The following is a 17,694-nucleotide window of genomic DNA, read 5'->3' as shown; positions in this document are numbered from 1 at the left end:
TGAGACTTACCTCCACAACACGGGTGCTGCAACAAAAATCACAGCAACTGACTTGAAACAAAATCAAAATATTTGCTTGGTATTGTCTAAAAAGACACCCAGATGTTAGGTAGAGGCAATTTTCATCACTTTAAAGTGGCCAAAACTATGTAAAACTGGACAGACTATGGGATAATTAATTCTACAATCCTAACTCAATTCTCTGGTCAGTGGCTTCTGAAATCCCAAATATACTTTACTTATACTCTGAAATGTGACACTCAGGTTGACATAAAGGAAGACCAAGAAAATAATGCATGGGGGGAAGAATTGTGGTCTTACAATTACTCAAGCGCATGACCTTTGTTTCGACCATCTTCTTCTCTTGAGAAGCTGAGTGTTTGATAATGTCTGCTGAGTACAAGCGATGTGCTGCTCTGACTGAAATTGGCTTATCTAGTAGTGGGTAATTGTCATCTCAGTGCCGTCTTCAGCATTCTGAAGGCCTTATCTGTCTGGGCAGTGGAGCATTAAGTTCACCAAATAGCTCTGAGTAGCATCTCATTTAGTTTTTCTTGGCATTTTTGGAGAGACGAATGCCCTCTGACAAGCTTTCAGTAAGACAGGTCCAGGATAAGAGCAGAAACACAAGCAAATAGAAAAAAAACACAGATGAAAAGAGATGTACTTGTGTTAAGATACTTTTAGAAATCCATTCCTGAGAAAATATGATCTGAAACATGAACAAGATTTTTTAGAATATTATAAACTAGTCATTAATTATAAAGCTTTAATTTTGTTTATTTCCAGACTTATTCATGTATGCCCAACTCTCAAATCACTGTATAGGGATCGTGAAAGGGATTACTTGCATGGAGTATACGTGTACTTCACTCCTCAGAAAAAAGTAAAAATTGGGCTTTTTGCTTTTTTGTCTTATTTTGTTCGCTGTAATGGTCTGAATAGATAATTAGTTCCAAGCCCATTAGTCCAGTGGTCCCCAACCTTTTTATCACCACGGACCGGTCAACGCCTTAGATTTAGGGGGGGGGGGGGGGGGGGGGGGGGCTGCCCTAAAAACCACATCATCCTTCTCACTATGAATGTAATATCAACAGCGGCCAGAGGTGACGCCAAAAAAAAAGATCAATCACAAACGTATATGTAATATCAACAGCGGCCAGAGGTGGCGCCATAAATAAAAAATAAAAAGATCAAGCACAAACGTATGAACAGTTAAACTAAATCATCTCCAAAACATTATTTCGGGTGCAGCCCACGCAGCCCGGTACCAGCTGATCCACAGACCAGTACCGGTCAGCGGACCGGTGGTTGGGGGACCACTGCATTAGCATTAGCAGGTATATACACATTGTCATTCATAGTCATTCCATAAGCAGCCCACATGCTGAAGAGGTTTGGGCACCACTCAGGTGATGCCATGCAAACCATCGAGTGGCAACACTCCCTTGACGAGCTACAGGTCAATAACAATCAACAGATAACAATGTAACAGGCACCTCTCCCGTATAGCATATTGTCAGAGTTATTATCAATGAGCGTGGTGGGAGGCATAGAACACAAACCAAGACAATGTCTTCCAAAAGGAGAAGAGCTCTTCCTAAAAGTGCTCCTCTTTTCTTGCTTATATTTTCTTCTCAAACAGGAGGTGGTTTACAACCATTAGTCGCTTGGAATTTGCTTGCAAGCAGACTACTTATCTTCCCTACTTGTCATACCTTATCCATATGGATGTTTCCTCCTTTTTGTTCGATAAGTAACTGCCACGAGCATCCTTCCAAAAAGTCAATTTTCAAATACCACCCCCTGAGTAAATACCGATAATTGATTACATGGGTTGTATGAGATTTGAACAAGATAACATTCATTTTTTCCTACATATTTTCGGCACTGTAGTCCGTAGCAAAAGTCGGTAATTTTTTTCCGCAGTGTTATAACAAGTACAGCACACATTAAACGTTCCCTTGGATTTTTTTTTTTTTTTGTGTGTCACCAGAAAAGCTGACTTCCATAGTTTACCATGGTTATTATTACATTTTCAGCCCATAAAGCTGAATTGAGTTTATGCTCTTGTTGTTGGGAAATGTTATTGTATTTGTTGAAAGAGTTAAATATGCTATAGGACAAGCACAAGGTGTCTTCTCCCATAGCTGGAAAAAGAAGACACCCCTGACAATGGCACAACAAGAATTAAATTTACCCATGCAATCGCTGATTACAAAGCATCCAACAAGATGCTGCTCAAGGCAAAAATGATTGGGAGGATGCTGGAGCAGCGCAAGGTATTATATAAGGCTGTGACTGAAGTAGGGCTGAAATGTCATTGAGAAATTCAAGTACCACTTAAAAAAACAAGGCATTTTTCATGCCCCAGATACCCACTTAAATATGTGCACATCATAAAAAAATATGTCAAGCCAATTGCAACCATTGTTAATGCTGTGCATGACAATAAAACCTGCTGGAAATACGATGAAAAGGCCAAGCTCAAAATAAACCTTAGTGTACCAAATAATATACAGAGACAAAAGCCTTGCTACGCTTTTATTTTGAAGTTGTTCCCCGCATTGTGTTGCGGGGCAACAGCGTGGCAAGTCTCTCTATTGCAACTGCTGCTCCCAACTCCAGATACGTACAAACAATACAGTGTTGTTCTAAAATCATGGTCAATAGCCAAGTCAGGGCACTAACAAACAACTTAATTGCACTGACAACGACATACTGCTCCACTTGCCAGTGTTTACTGGTGGTTCAGGCTTCGTTATAGCTGTGTCTAGTTTTAATTAGCTGCTAACTAAAAGTGCTTGAGGGCTCTGGTGTTATAAACATACATGACTTCTGAGCTTCTTCAAGAACAAGGCTATCCCTCCTCTTCCCTCCACTATGCAGTTGGAGGATGCCATTAAAAATGATGTGAACAACAACAATGTGACTCCTAGTATTGAAGTCAGTAAGAAAGTAAGATCCTCACTTGCCTGGTGCCTGGTGTAGGACAGACCACGTTAACTTTCCATATCTGAAAAAAATGGTTTGTAAATTCCTGTGTATACCAGCCACAAGTTTGCTACCAGTGAAACTGTTTTATAATAGCAATGTCACATGCCAGCGCTCATCTTTAAAATCACAGGTTGGCATGCTGGTTTCTTGACCCCAAAACATCTGTAGTGATGCTAGGGAAGTAAATATTTCTGATTACTTTTAGGTTTTGATATATTTTTATGATAGATTTAGATTTCTGCATTTTACCATGATTGTCAAGCTTTGTTTTAAGAGACATCTGCTATTTTTCTATTTGCTTCCAAAATAGATGAGCAACGGTTGGGTGCTATGGCGGCTCGTTGCAAGGGTTGTAATCATGTCCGCCTCACAGTTAAGGGACCTGAATTCAATCCCAGCTGGCTCTGGCCTTTCTGTGTGGAGTTTGCATCTTCTCCGCAAGCCCATGTAGCTTCTCTCATGGCACTCTGGCTTCCTCCCACACTGAAAAAACATGCATGGCAGGTATACAGGACAAACTAAGTTGTCCTTAGGTGTGATTGGGTGCGGGAATGGTTGTTCATCCCGGTGTGCCCTGAAATTGACTGGCAACCAATTCAGGGTGTCCCTTGAAGTCAGCTGGGATAAGCACCAGCAAGCCTGTGACCCTTGTGAGGATAAGCAGCTATAAAAATGGATGGATAGTTAGGTAGTGCTGAGCACACAATGGCTCTGTTATTCAGAACGGCAGAGGCAGGGTCATTTTATTTAAGTAAGAGATTTATTTTATTACTGTAGGTTTGAAGTTCTTTACCCAGACAAATTACTTGTATGTTTTATTTCCCTTCTCAGACCTTGACCTCCTCACTAACGTGTGATATATATTGTTTTCCTTTGTTGAAATTCTTGAATCTTGCAGTTCTTTCTGAAGATTTTTTTTTTGCACTGCTAATTTTCTAAATTGATACGTTCAGATTTTATAGTTCTTCAGTTATAATAAGTACCAATAATTTGTAAAGTATGCGCATGTGCATGTTGATATTAATATATACCTTTGCAAACAATCCTAAAATTTTATCTTTTATCTTTGTATTAGCACAGCTTTTCATGTTTGTACATAATGATGTAATTTTGCATCATGTTTTCTGACTGTTATTCTATATTGTAAATATTGCACCAAAGCTTTATTTGAATACATTTTGGAGAGAAAAATGAAATCAACATCTGCTTCACACTTTTGACTGCTCAGCCCTCAAGCAAGAGTTGACAAACAAGATAACACCACCACATGACAAAAAGGAGAAATATAATACTTAGGTGTCAGAGTTTAGTTCACACTTCTGGCAGTAAGTCAAATTCATCTTCAGAGAGGTTTGAACTTTGCCAAGACTCCCCATTGTCACTGATTCTGTCAATAACATTTAAAGATAGAATTTCTAGGCGTAGCCCAGGCTTCGAGCAGGTTCAATTTGGTGGCCTTTGACTTTTATCTCTGATTTTTACAAATGGTGTAGTTCTTTTGGCTTCATCAGGGCATGATCTCCAACTCTCACTAGAGCTGATTGTGAATTGGTTTTTGATGATAGCACCCCCAAATCTGAGGCCATGATCCTCAGTCATAGAAGGGCGAAGTGGTCTCACCAGGTTGGTAATGAGATGCTTCCCCAAATGGGATATAGCAAGTATCTTGCTTTGTTCAAGAATGAGGGAAGAATTGTATGGGCCCAGCATCTGCAGCGATTCAGTCGTAGAATCAGTCGGTCTTGGTGAAGAAGAATCAAAGTCGAAAAGCAAAGCTCTCAATTCAATTTGATAGGATTCAATGGAGTCACATACGCTGCTGTCTCTCATTTGGTTGGTTGAATGAAATGTTTTTGTTTTTTTATTCTCAATGGAATTAAATTAATATCAAGGATAAACTAAAATCCATTACAAAAATTACAAAATGGAAGGATAGCTAATGAAGATATAACTGAAATTACCAATTCAAACAGTTGATAAAATAAACATGAAAAATCAAGGCGGAAATCGAGTTACCTCAAAACTGTCCTCATGACGATGCTGTCTCCAATTGTGGCCAGTGTCACTAAACATCAACAGGTAGGACGTCAACCAGTCAGAGCTGCCATAACGTCCTTGAGTGGCAACAGTAGTGATTTGTGTCCTTCTTCCCAGGTCTACCTCCAGCCACTGATATCTGTCTGAGGTCAAAGGGGACCAACCTCCAGCTCCTGCAATGAAAAAATTGTACCACATATTCATTTGTGAGTGTCTGAGATGGTGGCTGTCAGCCAACTCGATTGCAGCGATTTGCATTTCTTATCAAGCAGAATTTATAGCATTTAAGTATGTCTTGCCAATGGAAACTTTGTCAAATCCCACTCAGTATTAATTATGTGCATGAATTAAGCATAATATGCAATACACACTAAAAAGAAATTTAAAAAAATATGACCAGGTGAAATTGGCAGATATTTGTGGCATACCTGCCAGATTTGTACCTTCTCACAAAACCCCCATGTGAAACAAAAGCCTATGGTGTAATGCATGCTAGTATCAGTAAGCTTTCCACCTGGATTCTTTTGTGGTAGAGTTAGAATGTATGTTTTCCCTGTTGAATATGGTTTACCCACTAGAGTGGGTAATCAGACTTCTCGGTTCAATCCCTAGCTCCTCGTGAGGCTGTGCCAAAGTGTCCGCAGGCGAGATTTGCTATCAGTGTGTGATCTGGTGTTAAGCACATTGAGTGCTTACTAAAGTAGAAAATCCATAATAACATCCCCGATGCACCAACACATTCCACACTATGCACTGCACTCCTTTTGCAACAGGCTTCTGGAACCACTGAGTCAGAAGGGAAAAGTATCCACATTTGTTCCCCCAGTGGCCATCAGGGATTTTTTTTAAGCTTCCAATTGGTAATTGCTTCCTTCTTTTACAGTACGTCTGTGTCACACATAGCTGATTGTACAATATTCATCACTAGCCAGTTAGTTTATTTTCAATCGCTCTCTTTTAACTAGGATGACCACATTTTTAAAGATAAAAACGAACATGGCAATATTACTGAAAATAAAGTATGCAATTAATTCTCACCAAGAACTACTGTATATCTCAAATTTAATCACTAGTCAATATATTGTGTTATAGGGTTTAGCACATGGTAAATGATATCTCGGATGACAGTTTAACAGCGCTAAACTGGTCAATGCACTTTTTTGCTCGGTCCCAGTGTTGTGCCAGTGTAGTAAAATGTTTTTCCCCTGCATCCTGATTTGGTACGCAGCTGTTTGGATTTTTGGTTGATTACATACATAAATAATGAAATGTTTCCTCATACCCTCTACAATGTCCTCACGGCTTAGTCATTACTGCTTGGAGCATTGAATGAGTATTTCTATTACATTTGTATTAATTTTGAGATGTCCTTCTGTGTGTGCGGTCATCTCCAATCAAATGCATGAGCAAATATAGTATTCACTTTCTTTGACTGTGTGCATTTATTTTATTTTATTTGCAAAACCTGGTTTCTAAAACTGAAAATCAATTCAGCTCAACTCACTATTGTCAGACTTAATTTCCCGTGATTCATCAACACGGAAGCAGAAAGTAGCTATGGCTTCAGGTTTGACATGAATTTGAAAGTAAACAATTGAAACTCCTTTTAATTACTTCCTCGTATAAATTGCTGAGGAAGTAATGGATCAGCTAACAGAAATGGTCAGACACAAACTCATGAGGACATTGGTCCTAAATCATTACAATTAGGTTTTTGGAAGTTTATTCAAATTCATTGGATGCCAATTGAATAGAAATGTTATTTTACATATGTAATATTTTTATTCATTTATTTATTTATTTATTTTTACACAGTAATAACCGGTAGATTTAGATGGACACTGTTTTCCTTGGCAGAAATGCAAAATCAATCTTTCATGTCAATTTTGCTTCTTTCTGTGTATTGTATTCTGCTTTCACAAGTCTGAAACATTTGAATATGTGCATATGTTTGATGATTATTTACATGTTTGGATTTGTTCCACATGCTTCTCTTTCTGATGTAATACCTGTTTATTTTTTTCCTTTCTTAAGTTGCACACACCACAATGTTTTAGAGATTGACCCCTATATCTAAATTTATTATATCAAAAAGACACTATTTCATAATTCCATTTTATTTCTTTTTCCTCATCGTTGCATCAATTCCCACCCAAAGATTGCAAATCTCTAATTTTATGAGTACAGCAGTTGTATTTTGTTTGCATGTGTTTGTTTTTTTCTGGAAGACCTAAAACCTTAAGAATGTCCAATTCCATTTTATTTGTGGTGTAAACTAACTAAATTGAGACCGATTCAAATGAAAATAGATGTAATTTGTCAAAGGTCATTGTGAGCTGCAGTATCACCAGCAACCAAGTCAGTCACACGCTTCCTCTTCATTAGGAGACTATCTTAAGGCCAGAGCTAATAAGTGCCTCTAAAACAGACAAGCCTACTGACAGCACAACAAGAAAGGGCAGACACTTTTGACCTTTGCTTGTTACAGCTGAGTTGGAGGCCAAATTGTAGAGAAGTAAGAGAAAGACAGCAACTTACAAGGACATTCAAATCGAGACTGAGCTAGGCAAGGGTGATCAGATGTCCTGGTTGTTTTGTCTCACATCCTTTTTTTAATCCTGTCAACGAGCCAACTGTTTTCACCATTTGTATTTCAATCTTGTCATAGCGACTCATACAGTAATCCAATTAAAAAGGAATTTGAACTGTGCTTTCACACACGTTTGTGGCATACCAGAATTAGAACTACTGTACTTCCTACTTCTGTGCCTAAGAATCATGGGAAATGTAGTCAATGCATTTCTATATCATACAGTCCCAAATCACTATCACACAAACAATGGTCTCCACCAAAACCCACCTCTGTAAATTTAACTTGTCTCACATCCTTGTAATATTAGTAATTGTAATGTACGCCACTAACAAAATATTACCCTTGCGGGGGGGTTGGCCATCCGACAAATGGAACAGGAGTAAAAAATACAAGGTAGAAAGCAGTAAATTCACAACATGCCAAAAGCAGCGTGTTCATTGTTCACGCTGTTCACACATCATCTCACCAATCTGCTCATAACTGATGAGTGATAGGCTCCCGGATGTTGAGTGTGAATGTCTCACACAATTGAAGCATATTACTCCGACACATGTAGGAAGTGTCGATGGTCGATGTCATGTAAATCACATTTCTGGCAGCTCCGAGCAGCCTTCGTCACGATGCATGAGCCTCAAATGATTACATGTTGCCTGGCTCAGTCCGGGGCTGTTCCTAGTCTTTTGGAGGTCGAAAGGAAACGCAGTCAGTGCTCCTCAACCCCTCTCTCCAACCCACACTTGAATTCAGTTCAATTCTTAAAAAAATATGACCAATGTTATAAAATGTAAGCCACTTCTTGCTGATTTTAGTAAATATGTAAATCAACATCAACAATCATGATTATGACCTAATTATTTATTTACAATGATTTTTGGACAAGTCTGTTTGAGCTATAAGATAGAAAGTACCTTAAAATGTGAAAAGATAAAGTACAAACTTGGGCTGTTTTTATTTGTGTCACAGATCAGGTTTGATTTTTTTTTTTTTTGGTAACATGAACACATCCCGGTACTTGCTATAATGTCAGGTTTTGGCCAAGTGTGATACTGGATTGACCCCTGTACGCATGTCAGAAGTTTCTCACCATGGTCCAAAGAATCCTCATGGAGTTTATGCAAATCCTCCTATGTATGGAAAACTAGAACATTGGTCCTCGCAAAAGGTGCTTTAATGACATTACGACACACACAAAACTGGTAAATAAGCATTCTTTGATGCCCTTGGGTTTATCATTTGAGTACTTTGATTGAGCTGTAGTCGCAAAAAGGATGACACACTGTGGTGACCCTAACGGTACGAGCTGAAAGAAGAAGAAAAAGAAAATGATTGTGTTGCTTGCTTCATTGCTTCCATAACTGAAAGAAAAAAAAAGTTCACCAGTTCTTAAGAGAAAGAAAACACAAGACATGTGGTGCACTCATCTTCAGAGAAAAATAGCTGATAATGATAAAGACCTTCACACATATGGAGTGGCACATTGAATCTACAGTGTCCTCTTGCTCGCTGACTCATAATTTACCCTTCTCTTGATGCGAGCAGTTGTTTGTTTTTGTTCATTTTATTTTCTTTTTGCCTGTCTGCAGAATGTCTGCCATGATTCTATAAAGTATTGCTCTGGGAATTAGGGAACGGTACATCTTCCAGTACAACATTACCTTGAGTTGGCAGAACACTACAAATTTAAATATTGTTAACCTAATTCAGACAGCAAAGACAATTCAGGTTTTTTTTTTTTTTTTAAATGTATAACATCCATCCGTCTGTCCATCCATCCATCATCTTAACCACTCCATCCATCCATCCATCCATCAAACTGGATGTCAGCCAAATTGCAAACACATGTGTAAACAGAAAACTTTGACAGATGATGCCTCAGGAATGAACTGTAATCTTAGGGGAAAAGTTGGTTGTGTGTTGAGTCAGAAAACCATTTTTGCCCAATTTCATCTGTAGAAATGTCAAATCTGCAGATTTGAAAGTATTCAAATCCCTGATGTACTTATTTGCTATTGAAATATATTTCCCATTGGCCATTCAACATGACCTGAAAGTTTTGGTTCAATGTCCTTTTCCTAACTGGTTGCTATGTGGACATTTGAAATATGAAAGTGCCAAAACTTTAAATGCATTTGGATTTTTTGGTGGGCATTCATTCATTCATTCATTCATTCATTCATTCATTCATTCATTCATTCATTCACAAAGCGGAAAAGTGCACAAAAACCCAAAAAACTAAAAAGTAACAAAACACTAAAAACACAAAAACTAAACTCATCTAAAGAAATGCCTCAAACTCAGGGCCATTTGTGGCCCGCCATCCACATTTCGGCGACCCGTGGCATATATAAAAAATACATTTTGGCATTACCTACAATGCTATTTTAAGAGAAATACATATTTATAAATAACATCTGAATTTGCCTTGATGTAGCTGTTTTTTTTTATAAATACATTATATAGACAACGTATGGCAGCTTGATTGATTGGATTTTAATGACTTTAATAATTAATTTATTAAACACCCTTACATCTTTTATTTTTCTCAAAGGTGTAAAGTGTGTTCCAACATAGTGTTCTTTTGTAAGCTACAGAAAATATTCAACAGTGTATCAAATTAAATTAGACATCCCAGAAAATTAAGTGAGAATGGTAATTATCAGTATGGTCCACTAAAGTACACAAGCCATTTGAATGTTAATACTGCTATTGACATTTCTCCATAAATGTTAAGTGCATTCATTAACATTTGGCTGTAACATTGAATTAAGTTATGGCAACGTTATCCCTGTACGTTTGGTTGTAATGATGAATAAAACATATTATTACAAGTATGAAACAGAAGGCAAAGAAGATCATTGAAAATTAAATTTAAATGAGCTAGTCAGGATCTGCAAGCAGAATGGGGCTTGAAGGTTTTTTTTTTTTTTTTACAACCAATAAAAAACTCAAAAAGCTGTGAGGGATGAATAACTACTAATGCATTCATTCTCAAACCATAGCCAACATGTAATTTACAAGATCAGATTTTGTGTTGACAGAAGCAAAGATTCATGTCATTAACGCAACAGAGTTACTGTATGTGAGATGCAATCAAATGTCAATAAATCAGACTTTGTATTGAAAAAAAACGAAAAACAAACAAACAAAAAAACGTTTTGTCTGTATCACAAAACATTAAATGACCTTTTAAATGACCTTTTCAAATGATCGTCACAGAGGCAGGCCCAAAATAATTGCATCTGTTGCTTAGGAGCATTAATGAAGCTACAATAGCTAAAATGACTGTGTTATCGGCGTAATTACCAAAAGATCAGTGACCTCCTAGTTTGGGAAAGGCTATGGACAGTAATGCTTGTACAGTCTGTGCATTAGGGACTGTGTTCCAAGTCTTTCCCATGTTTATTTATCATAATCTGGAAAATATTTACAAAGACAAAATAAAAATTCTAAAAAATTAAAAGTAGTAGTCTCTTCCATGTATGTGGCCATAACCAATTATATATGTTATATACAGGAATGCACATAAGTGGTGTGCAGGTATGCATGTGCGATAGAAATTACTCATGCGAAACGTCGTGTGCTTCATTTTGCACATTTTTGTACCCTACCTAACTTTGACCCATGACAACAACTGAGCCTGAGCTGAACTTCTTTTTTTTCCTGAAAAGTGACCCCAAGATGTGCAATAGCTTGGAGCACACTTATATGTGGTGCAAGATTTACAGCTCATGTCCTCAGCTAGCAGAAAGAAACGGTGCTACAGGATTGAACATTTTCAGTCATCCTTTATTTGATAATTATGAAAAGAGCATGTGAATGTAACGCATCTTATGGCTAACAAACTAGCTAATCAGGATGCTATAGCGAATCATACTCGTGCTCGGGTGATGAGAAAAACTGCAGGAACAACGCAAGCTCTATGTAATAGTTTTCTCCCTGCCATTCATTAAGGTAAACACTTGTGTCCCATGTCCTTCTATTCTGCAGATATGTGTCTGTTTACTGAAGCGGCTTGGACTGTGGCTGCGAAGGGGACAGTTCATGTTGTCAAATTACAGATGATGGAAATTTACCACTGACTTCCTTGGGCTAATCAAACTGGGTCTCGAAAAAACCATGCACACCGGAACTGATGGACCTATGAAACGTTTCAAGAACACAGGGTGGCTGTGTGCATAAACAGATGGTGAGCTGCCAATGTGGTCGTAAAACTGAGAAGAACTTTTAGGAAACATTTTTTAACGAAAGAAATGGCCAAATATTATGTTCTAGTACTCATATGAGTAACCCTCAAAATAATGTGTATTTTTATATACTGTATATATATATATATATATATACAGTATGTGTGCATGTGTGTGCGCCCCTGGTTGAATAGACCATTTTGGTCCCTCGCAGACAAACAGACTCTTACTTTGTTTACGTAAAATGTGAACGTACAGATGTTTTACGTCACACATCTGCAAAGTTTGCTAGATAGAAGATATATTTTGAAACCACACTACATGATTTCCCTTTCAAGGTTATCCACAGGGAGTTCAATGCACTTTCCCAGCTTTGTCATCATGCCAATCTTGCACTGGTCAGTTTTAGATATTTTTATGTTATTTGTAAAACTGCTGGAAAACCAGCAAAATATTGATCAATTTTCAAGCTCAGTGGTAGTATTGCATTTTTTTTTTTCACCCTGCATATGACAAATAAATATAATTGATCTTGAAAACGGGTCCCCTTGATGCCCCTCTTGAGCTTGGGAAGTAGAAGTTGGGGTTGGCTGAATCATAATTAGCCAGCTTCCGTGAATGGGAAAGTTTCTTCAGCTTGGCAATGTCAACTGTTTTGCGCGATACATGTTATAGCTTTTAAAGTAGGAGCACTTATTAACTTAAGGCCTGAATTATTTCAATAAAGCAATAAAAGAATTACTTGCGCAAAACAGAAAAAAAAAAACCTTAGGTGATGTGTATAATAATAACTATTAATTCTTTTAGTGCCCTGGATAGGAATTCTGGTCTTTTAAATTAGCAATAACAATAATAAATCATAAATTTCTCATCAAATACGTTTTTTTTATGGAGAATGGCTGACACCCTTGACAAATGCTTACCGAGTATAAGCCAAATGAGCACTGTAGTGAAAACTCTGACCATTGGATAGCAGTGTTTCCACTCATACAACATACCTATTACCTACATGCAATTCTAAGTAAGGAATGGAAATCAATCTTTCATATGTTACCACCCATATTTTCATAGATAACAATACGTCTGTTGGCCTTGAAAAATGAGTGGAAAACAAAAGATATACTTGCCCTCTAATTGTTTCCTTTTTCGATAATGCTTGGCATTGAAAGAGTTAAACAAAATAAATGGGATGTTCATAACATATTATGCTTAAAAAGAGTATAATAGAGCTTTAAATTTTGAGTAGCCTCAGTTATTTTCTTTCCAGGAGTTTTTCGATAAACTTCTATTATGATTCCTTCTTCTCCTTTCGGCTTTTTCCTTGAGGGGTCGCCATAACCAATTGTTTCCATATAAGCCTGTTACGAACAGAAGCCAAATTTCCACAGGCACCCTGTAGGTCAGAGCTTCTAAATTATATTTTGTAAAAGCTACCCCCAGGAAAAAGAAAACCTTTTGTGCCTCCTCCCCCACTCGCAGCAGCCACTATAAATAACACTCATATGTATAAAAATGACATAAGTATAATAAAAACTGTATTATTTTTTATGTGTAAGTGTGTGTGTGTTTTCTTTAAATACAAAGGTTTTTTTTTTTTTTTTGGGGGGGGGGGCTGGATAAACATGCCTGAATCCAAATCGATCTTTTTTTTTTTTTTAATTTAGTTGGTGTCATGCATAAGTATGAGGGCAAAGCCTCAACGTTACAGTATGTTTTGATCACTCAATAGAAAGCACTCAGTTGCAAATAATAGCCAAGGTTAGCAGAAATAATTATCTTCCGACCTGTCTAAGATCATTTTATACCATTAACCACAAAAAATAAAATAAAATTTGCACTGCTAAATGTTGGAAACATTTAGTATGTAATAATGGCTTTTTGTTATATCAGCAGAGGTGGGAAATGTACATTTTTTTGTTGGTCCGATATTCTCCAGTCATCATTGCCATACCCTCTTATGTCATCGTCAGTTTGCCATTTTTTTCGCGCTGAATATTGTAATTGTCGGTCCGTCAGTCCGTCAGACGAAGGGCGGTTTGTCAGCAACGTCCACCGACCCGCCAGCCACGCCTCCCCCCAACTTCCGTCACGATACAGTGCTTGCAATCTTCCTTACTTATACAAAGTCAGTGCCATTGTTTGAACCTACTAAGTGCCTCTTAAAAAATGAATGTGTTCAATATTTACGACCAAAAATATTCGTGTGTGGTGGAAAGCCAATGTTTCCCGAGCCAGTTGACTCAGCAGACTGTAGTGAGATGGAATGGTACGTGCACCGGGCCTAACTTCAAAGTAACATAGTAAATGTTCAAATCTCCTTTCCAATTTTGTCTTCTTTACCTTACTCTAGAAATTCTCCTCTTTCTTCAAATTGTTTCCAGGAGGCAGTCCTGACTGCAAAATTATACAAGTTGATAGACATACTGTAACCGGAGCAAAGGATATGTAACGTGAGTTCAAAGCCACACTTGGAGATCTTGGCTTTGTGCTTCTGAGCCTTGTCTTGCCGAACAACGACCCTGTGTCCCAGGGTTAGGATTGCCAGTCCGTGCTGGCTACGGGGAAAAGCATCCCCATAGCATGGTGCTGCCACCACCATGTTTCACTTGTGGGGATAGTATTGGCCTAGTGATAAGTTGTGCCTCGTTTCCTCCAAATATAGTCTGGCATTCACACAAAGCGTTCAATCTTTGTCTTTTCGGGACAAAGAGTTTTATTTCTCTTGGTCTGAGTCATTCAGGTGCCTTTTCCCAAATTCCAGACAGGCTGTCAAGTTCCCTTTACTACGGAATGGTTTTCATCTGGCCAGCCTTCCTTGCAGGCCTAGCTGGCAAATTGCTGTAGAGATGGTAGTCTATATGGAAAGTTTTCCTTCCACTGACGAAGTAACCATCGGGTTTTTAATCATAGCCCTTACTAAGGCGCTTCTCCCGGATCACTCAGTTTAGACTTTAGATGGTTGGCCAGCTCTAGGAAGAGTCCTGGTGGTTCCAAACGTCTTCCATTTATGAATAATAGAGGACACTCATTGCAATCTTCAAAGCAGCAGAAATACTTCTGTATCCCTTCACAGATTTGTGCCTCAAGACAATCTCATCTCAGAGGTCTACAGCCAATTCTTTTGACTACATGCTCAGTGTTTTGTGATCTGACATGTGACGTCAACTGTGAGACCGCATATACATAGATGTGTGCCTTTCCAAACCATGTCCAATCAAGTGAATTTACCGCAGGTGGACTCCAATTAAGCTGTTGGATGCACCTGAGTTAAGTTTTGGTAAAGCCTGTGAATAGTTACGTAAATGTGATTTCTTAGTTTTCTATTTTTAATAAATTCAAAAAAAATGTCAAAAAATATAAACACATCATCATGATAAGGTTTTGAGTATTGTATTTTGTAGGAAGAGATTAAGTTAATACACTGAGAATACTTTGCAGATGCACTGTATCTGTTACATCACCAGTATTCTGGCGAGAACAGAAGAACAAACAGCTATAATGGGACAGTCACTTGGGAGAACAATATTACCCTTCCTCATAAACAATTTTTGGAGTTTTTGTTTTGTTTTGTAATTAACAATGTGTGTTTCTTCAGTTATAATAGAATTGTTCCCATAGATTAACCAATGTAAAATGTTTCATTGTTCAAAAGCTTGCACTAACTTCTTCCTCTTGACACATTTAAACTACTCTCATGCTCCAAGCATTCTCCTGATAAATGCTGACTGATTCACAGCTCATTTTCTTGTCGAATAAGCTGTCTTACAAAGACATTCCAAAGCCTTAACTTTTTCAAATATAGTACTGGAAATATGTTCAAAAAGAAAGAAAGAAATGCTTTAGCTACAGTTCGTCACCAAGCAGTAAATGTCAAAACTGCAAAATGTTCCATTCAAAACAAATCACAGTTAGGATTTTCTACACACAGCAACCGTTCACCCCGCTGTACATTTTTTACTGGTATTTTTTTCCCCATCTTTGTGCATGCAAATGCAATTTTTCTCACTTTGTGTCACCACAAAGCTATCTTAGACAGTGTGAATCCAGCACATTTGCCTTTGAAGTGTTGTTCTCTGTGTCCTGGAGAGTCAGAACCTTTTGCACTTTTGCAACCCACTTCACAGAACAAATCCGTCAGGGAGAACAGGACAGTTGGGGGACATTGCCTTTTCAACAGCTCAATTTTCAGTCTGTTCACATCAGTTCATTGGCCTGAAGCGTCTTCTCGACAGTCGGTGCCTGCAACTGAGCAAGAAACTCAAAAGGACAAAGGGCAAAACTTTTTACTGGGGTTCTTGACAAAAACAATTTGTTATTTTCCTACAAGGCAAATTGATCGAACCAAAAAAACCCTTGAACATACGTTGTAATTCGTTCAGTACCGCCCATCTTTGCTTGGGCTGGGAGAACATATTTCACAAAAAACAAAGCGTCTAAACCAAACCTCTTAGTCAACTAAAAATGCACAGCTAATTGTAGTTTTCAGAGGTGAAATGAGCGCTGCAAGATGAGCAATAGGAAACAGATGGGGTGATGGGATGAAAATAAAATTGGGTCGAACCAGAAAATTGTTTTGTGATTCATAAATGTGAAACACTGAATGGAATCGAATCAAATCGTTCCACTTTGAATTCGATCGAGTCTTTTATATTTTAGAAAGAAATGGTACTTTACAGTTCTGACAAGTTCTTTCAAATGGATCTAAAATATCAACCAAAAATAATCATTGCATCATACCCTCACAAACTGAGCCGTCCTACCATGTAGAATGAAATTGTAATACCGCTGAGCCAAAAACTGTGTCAAATCATTTTTGGTGGAGAGAGTCAGCCCCCTAATGGATATTAACAGGAGACAACATTTAAGATTTGTAACATCTGTGAACGAATAACATCAGAGATTTCCACGAATGCCACTTAAGGACTTCAACCGAAGAACATTAAAACACGCCTCACTGAATTTAGTATAAGAAAAACAGCAAAGATCATCATCACAGTGAAAACAATAACTGAAATAAGTTCATTATAATGAAGTTCTGGCCATTGTTGTGTGCCGTCAGCCACATACATAATTTGCATGAAATGACAAATTTAACAATGAATCGTTGAAAAAAGGTTCTTTAACGTGACAAAGCGTATTTTCCTGAGGAAAGTTGGACTCAACTATTAATTAGTTTCATCACCTCTGCCACTCTCCCCTCACTCAGTCCAGTTAGCTGATTTTACTGCCAACGCTGTGAAATGGCCATTCCGAGTAACGATTTAAGGTTAAAGCAAAAAAAAAAAGTCCAATGTTTAAACCATTCTCCTAATCCCAGTCAGTTTCACGCCTAACATCTTAATGCTATTTGTAATATAAGAGATTGTACATTTCCAATATTGCCAGTTTGAAGAAAGTTGCCTCAATGATCTGTCTTTTCCGTTGAACCCCAGTTGAACCCTCGAACCCTCAATTGTGTTTGATCAAACTAATTGTTCTTTGTTGATTATTGCATCATCTGGTTGGTAGTCTCACCTTCTCTCCTGTTGACCTTGGCATACACCGGTCCATGACTGGCAGACAGCTGTGAAGAGCTTCGAAATGATGAGTAGGGTAGATTCGACACCAGCGGGCTGTCACAAACATCTGTTGACAAATCAGAAAGGCAAGCATGGGTTTGAGGGGAAGGCGCAAGCTTCTAAAAGCTGCTATACATTTGCCTAAAAACTAAAAAAAAATCAGTATCAAGTAAAAGGGATACATTCAGTAAACATGTTTCAGTGTCTATGATATTATTTGTGTGCAGATTTGTTAATCTTTTGCTTCTGTAGGCTTTTTCCTAGATTCTGTAACTTCCATGATGCGGCTCATGGGTCACTGGGTATGACAGAGTTTGCAGCCTCT

At 37.9% G+C, this 17,694-nt stretch overlaps 1 protein-coding gene across 1 annotated transcript in view; it reads right to left on the bottom strand.

Annotated features, from left to right (window-relative positions):
• LOC148417277 (contactin-associated protein-like 4) overlaps window positions 1-17,694 on the bottom strand; it is a 68,779-nt gene that overhangs the window by 41,681 nt on the left and 9,404 nt on the right. The window contains exons 2-3 of the mRNA XM_088425308.1: window positions 17,326-17,436; window positions 5,014-5,207 (exon numbers count right to left, since the gene is read on the bottom strand). Of these exons, the coding sequence (XP_088281434.1) occupies window positions 5,014-5,207; window positions 17,326-17,436 (305 nt within the window). The remainder of the gene's footprint in view (window positions 1-5,013; window positions 5,208-17,325; window positions 17,437-17,694) is intronic.

Source organism: Hippichthys cyanospilos, chromosome 10, assembly GCF_059441005.1.
Source record: "Hippichthys cyanospilos isolate Australia breed blue-spotted pipefish chromosome 10, RoL_Hcya_1.0, whole genome shotgun sequence".
Classification (NCBI taxonomy): Eukaryota; Metazoa; Chordata; class Actinopteri; order Syngnathiformes; family Syngnathidae; genus Hippichthys; species Hippichthys cyanospilos.
The sequence above is the reverse complement of the archived record's forward strand: the minus strand, read 5'-3'. Positions and strand labels throughout refer to the sequence as shown.